Below are 6,000 nucleotides of genomic sequence, written 5' to 3'. Positions count from 1 at the left end.
TGAGCCACCGCGCCCGGCCACGAATTTCTTAAACAGCAGTGGTGAGAAAACCACCTCAGAACTGACACAAACATATATTAAATGCACATAAGAAGGTTAGCTTTACTACTGATGTATACCTAAAGGGATACGGCATACTTTACCACTAGTATCTGTGTACTAGTCACAATATTTGCTTCTCACTTTTTAAAGCTTTTTATAATACAGAATGAAAATGCCATCAGCCCTATTATATATAGATCCACTTCACCTCCCTTTATTAGTTTTTAGGTGCAGTGGCACAATCCTGGCTCACTGCAACCTCTGCCTCCTGGGTTCAAGAGAATTCTCCTGCCTCAGCCTCCTAAGTAGCAGGGATAAGGGTCACGCCACCACGCTCAGCTAAGTTTTCTATTTATCTCCGGTTATTTGGAGCTCATTTGTCACTACGAAACTTTGAAAGAGTTATGTTTTGTTTAACAGAGGTTTAATCTTCATTAAACCTACCCAGCTCTGTGATTGTTTTGGGCTTCTCAGTTTCCATAGTGTCTGGATTTTCTGGCATTTCTTGAATATCATCTTCTGCAAATCCAGTATCTGGACTGCTAGTTGGCTTATCATCATCTTCATGACTCAGAGATGGTGAAGCATCTCTTTTACTTATCTCCAAGACAGCTGCTAGAAGCTCTTCTTCGCTCATTCTGTCAAATCCTGAGTTTTCCAATTCAGATCTGTCAGGCTCTATTGGGCATAATTTTGAATCCTGAAGAAGAGAGTTACTTTTAGAAGAAACCAGAATACTTATAAATACAGCAATCTTAGTTAGCATTTACAGTAGCAACTTTATTTCTAAAGTTTCCTTTCTTTGATGCTTTGGGTTATTTAACAATCAATAACTGATATATAAACTAAATGGTGAGTCTAACTTTAAAAATAAATATATAAGAACACACGATTATTTTTTCTTGATAGAAATTAGTATAAATTTTGTAAAAATTTGGAAAATATGTAAAAATAGATAAATTCACTCAAAATAGATTACTCAGAGATAATTACTCTATAAGTATATTTTCTTCCAGATATATTTAGATTATACAGTAAATATTCCATCATTATGCCTATTACACCATTATAAATGTTAGCTGGTATTTTTTTTTTTTTTTTTTGAGACGGAGTCTCACTCTGTCGCCCGGGCTGGAGTGCAGTGGCCAGATCTCGGCTCGCTGCAAGCTCTGCCTCCCGGGTTTACGCCATTCTCCTGCCTCAGCCTCCCGAGTAGCTGGGACTACAGGCGCCCACCACTTCGCCCGGCTAGCTTTTTTTGGTATTTTTTAGTAGAGAAGGGGTTTCACCGTGTTAGCCAGGATGGTCTCGATCTCCTGACCTCGTGAGGCTGCCCGTCTCGGCCTCCCAAAGTGCTGGGATTACAGGCTTGAGCCACCGCGCCCGGCCCTAGCTGGTCTTATTAATAATAAATGAGAAAAATAAAAAAACGACATCAAGATCATGTAAAGAATGCCAGGCGAGGTGGCTCACGCCTGTAATCCCAGAACTTTGTGAGGCCAAGGTGGGCGGATCACCTGAGGTCAGGAGTTTGAGACCAGCCTGGCCAGTATGGCGAAAACCTGTCTTTACTAAAAATACAAAAATTAGGCCGGGCGTGGTGGCTCATGCCTGTAATCCCAGTACTTTGGGAGGCTGAGGCCAGCAGATCACTTGAGGCCAGGAGTTCGAGATCAGCCTGGCCAACGTGGATAAATCCCGTCACCACTAAAAATATAAAAAAATTAGCCGGGCGTGATGGCACGCACTTATAGTCCCAGCTACTAGGGAGACAGAGAATCGCCTTAACCTGGGAGGTGGAGGATGCAGCAAGCTGAGATTACACCACTGCACTCCAGCCTGGGTGACAGGGCGAGACTCTGTCTCAAAAAAAAAAAAAAAAAAAAGATTATGTAAATATTCAAAAGTTGTTTTCTGGGAGAATTTTGGACTTTCTCTCAATTTCTCATTCAAGTTGAGCAACCACAAACTACCTCTGGCTTTAAAGTAAGATAGGAAACAACTCAGAACAAAAATAACTACTAAAATAATTCTATTATTTAAAAAGGAGGCTTAAAATAAAATACAGTTGCATAAGATAATGCAAACACATAGAAAAGCTTAGATCTTCAAAGCATTAACTATCCATATAATTATCTATATATTAAGCCAATTAATAAATCCATAATTTAAACAATTAGATAACTTGGTTGCTCTGTTGATGTAAAATGTTCACTACAGTTCCCTCACATAAACAATTGCTACAGGCTGGGAGTAGTGGTTCATGCCTGTAATCCAAGCACTTAGGGAAGCTGAGCCCAGGAATTTTAGACCTGCCTAGGCCACATAGTGAGACCTTGTCTCTACAAAAAAATTTTAAAAACTAGCCAGGCATGGTGGTGCGTGCCTGTAGTCCCAGCTACCTGGGGAGCTGAGGTAGGAGGATTGTTTGAGCCCAGGAGGATGAGGCTGTGGTGAGCCATGATTATGCCACTGTACCCCAGCCTGGGCAACAGAGCGATACCCTGTCTTTAAAACAAACAAACAAACAAACAAACAACACTGCTACCAAAACAAAGCAAGTAATTATTTGAGGACCAATATGCAAAAGTAGCTCTGAAGGGCAAAAAAAGAAAGTAATTTGTTCAGAACAACTAATTTATCATAAGTCTTGATCCATCTGTAAACAGACTGATTTCTGTAGCCAGAGAAGGCATTTTCCTTAAAATTAATTAGTTTGATGATGGTTATAAAAGACATTTGTTTGGACAGTAAGAGCTAAACAAATTTTTGTCAGATGTTTTAAGAAAATATTACTTACTTTTTCCAGGTCTTCTTGCTGCTGTTCGTTGCCTGACATTTCACAAAGTCTCTGGCTGAGGGCCACTGAACGTTTTAGTTCATCCTCACTGTCTGAATCAAGGCATAAAGCCAAGGAACTCTTGGATTTGAAGGTGAATTTCCTGTAATTTAAGGGGGGAAAAAAAAAGTCTGATAAACATTTGTCTTTGTTATTCTTTTGATGCAAAAATACAAAAACAAATTGCTTTTCCATTACGGAAAATTACTTAACAGAAAAAAAAGATATATCAAAAGAGGTATATTTCAGCATTACCTTTGCCCCACTCCAAAAGAGCCATGCTTTGAAAACTGGACAACTCTTATGCTACTACGTATCATCAGTAAACTAATCATGTTGTGCCTTTTTTCTTTTAATGATCAACCGCAATGAAATTTGCTATTGTCTTTATAAAGTATGCTACTGAATTCATGCAGGCATAGCAATGAATAAATGTTTTTGACAACAAAGTGCATGAAGACTAATTTGTGATCTTTTAAATTATGACCCATGCACTTTAAAAATAACAGTAACATTCCACTTATCCACTTATCTGTAGGTCAGACTTCTGGCAACCTCTACTTTCCAGAACATAGGGATTCCAAAGTAAGAAAAAAAGGCTTCTGAGGAAGGCAGTTCCAAAACCCATGTACTTAGAGGGACCCTTTCTTTCCCAGGAAATGGTGTATAAAATAGTGTATCAAGTTCATCAAGAAATGAGAGCTAAGAAATGAGAAAGAATAACCACAAGAAAGGCAAACAAGAACTATAAAGTCATTTAATGTAAAAGCAAACTGTCTAGTAATAAGAGCCTCTGAGGGCAATATCATATTGAAACACAGTGCAATAATTGATATTTAAAATGCTGATTCTAAGTCATTAAGATATACTTAAATTATCCTTAGTTATTTTATTTAAGAATGTAAGGAACAGCATAACATATTTTAGAAACATTTTCATCCAAACTGTTAAAAATTTTTTAAAAGATAAATGCTTAAAGAGTAAGCTTCAGTTATATAAAAATTCACTTATGTGGAATCCTTTAATGATGCCAGATAAGTAAGGTGTTACTGTGATGTCTTCTAGGTAAGCCGAAAATAAACTAAAGAAAAAAGTGGTAAAGGTCAAAGAACAAGAACTTTCTTTGATGTAGGTTAACATAAATTCATATGCAATACAAAAAATATATATAAAATGAAAACTGGGAAATACAATTAACCTGAATGTAAAAACTGAAAATAAACATATAGACTAATGGCACCAAGAAATAAGAGGCCAAAGTAGAAATCAGGAAAATTACATAGCAATGTAGATCAAAGAAAAGAGGCAAGTGGTCAGTGATAAGCCCAAACATAGTGTGTGGCTCAGGGCAGCCAGGATATCACTGCACTCCAGCCTGAACACTTGAAAAGCCTCCCATTATGTGCTGAAAAGGGTTTTTAGTATAATAGCCAATTAGCCATCTTAATTCCTCATTTCAGATTTCATGCTCACCAAGCAAACCTGAACATATTAATTTGTTTATCCAGATGAATATTTTGCTGAAGGAGGATGACACCTGGCTACCACTGTACCAGGGTCAAATGTGACAAAGGACATTGTAGAAGAATCAATGGTATTCTGGTTCATAACTCAGCCTCTTTTAAATTTGATCGGCATGACAGGTCTTCTAGGGCCTAATCATTCTTTATTGATCAACTCCCAAATTTTCATACCAGTAGACCCTGGAGAACAGATGACCATGCCAAGGTACAATGATGCCCAATGAAATCAGTTCTTTCTTGCAACTACAGTGACTTGGTACATAAAGAGTGCATTCCATTAATAATTACTATATTTACAGAAGGCAGCTTGCCTGTAGCAATGAAAAATATTCATCCTGTAAATGCATCACTTGCTCACTTTCTAAGCAGCCAAGTGGTATTGCTCATTTGTATCTTGAGAACGGGTAAGAGTATTCATATCGGTACCATTTCAGATTTCTAGTCATGTTAGTCATCTGGTTTTAATTGCACTGAAAAATAATTAACAGGAGGAAAAGAAAATAGCAGTTCCCAAATGTCATTTTATGGTTATATAAGCCCCCCAAAAGCCCTTAAACAACAAAAATGTCTCTTCTCTAAAAGTACTTTGGGCCATCAAATTTTTAGAAAAATTAATTAAAAAGTCAAATGACAACTAAATCAATTGAAATGATCTAATCAGGAACTCCTCTAGTAAAATCTCAGAGGAAATATATTTAAAAAGCAAACAAAAAAGGCATGTGCTTCCCTCCTTGGATAAAGTTTGGTCTTAAACAACAACAACAAAAAAAATCAGGGCATTTGTAGAATGCTTGCTTGTTTTCCTGTCCCCTTTCAAAGTAACTCCTATTCGGTGTCAAAGACAAGAAGTTCCACACTGGCTAACAACAGGTAAAAAATGTTTTGGGATTCTATGCCTATCTTTAAGGAAGAGTGTTTTAGACTAATAGGGGTAATTTTATCCCTTAACTCCCTAGACTCCTACGTCCTTGTTAATTTTTAGAGTTTTAGGATGAAATTATTACATATTAACAATAATAAGTTTTTAAAAGTTTTAAGACAGAATATTGAGAGGATGAGCTAACCTTGTGTCACTGATTAAAATCTGTTATATCCTTCAATATATTCTAAATCAAATTCAGGAAAGTTTCAAAAGTATAGATAATAAAGAGCATTATCATGCAAAAAGAAAAACAGTAACGAAAAGGCAGGGAGGCAATCTTGGAGATTAGGGTAAGCCAAATCCTTAAATACAGATTTTGGGTACATAAGAAATATAACTCACTTTGAAGGTGTAGAAGGGCTGGTGATGCAGGAATTCACCATTTGAGAGGCTTTCAATGGTCTAGAACTATCAGAAAATTAGAAAATATATAATGTATACAAATGAATTATTAAAGATATATATTTGACTTATAAAATGAATTATTCTGTACTATAATTCCTTTTATGTCCTCTTGAAAAGCAAACGACTATAATACTTTTAAATTACTAGCAATAGGCCAGGTGCAATGGTTCACGCCTGTAATCCCAGCACTTTGGGAAGCTGAGGCAGGTGAATCACCTGAGGTCAGGAGTTCAAGTCCAGCCTGGACAACATGGTGAAACCCCATATCT

General features: G+C 36.9%; 1 protein-coding gene across 1 annotated transcript in view; it reads right to left on the bottom strand.

Moving 5' to 3' along the window:
* Window positions 1–6,000, bottom strand: part of USP37 (ubiquitin specific peptidase 37) — a 108,274-nt gene that overhangs the window by 24,244 nt on the left and 78,030 nt on the right. The window contains exons 15-17 of the mRNA XM_011932264.1: window positions 5,669–5,734; window positions 2,843–2,984; window positions 487–742 (exon numbers count right to left, since the gene is read on the bottom strand). Of these exons, the coding sequence (XP_011787654.1) occupies window positions 487–742; window positions 2,843–2,984; window positions 5,669–5,734 (464 nt within the window). The remainder of the gene's footprint in view (window positions 1–486; window positions 743–2,842; window positions 2,985–5,668; window positions 5,735–6,000) is intronic.

This window comes from Colobus angolensis, unplaced genomic scaffold, assembly GCF_000951035.1.
Source record: "Colobus angolensis palliatus isolate OR3802 unplaced genomic scaffold, Cang.pa_1.0 Scaffold95, whole genome shotgun sequence".
Classification (NCBI taxonomy): domain Eukaryota; kingdom Metazoa; phylum Chordata; class Mammalia; order Primates; family Cercopithecidae; genus Colobus; species Colobus angolensis.
The sequence above is the reverse complement of the archived record's forward strand: the minus strand, read 5'-3'. Positions and strand labels throughout refer to the sequence as shown.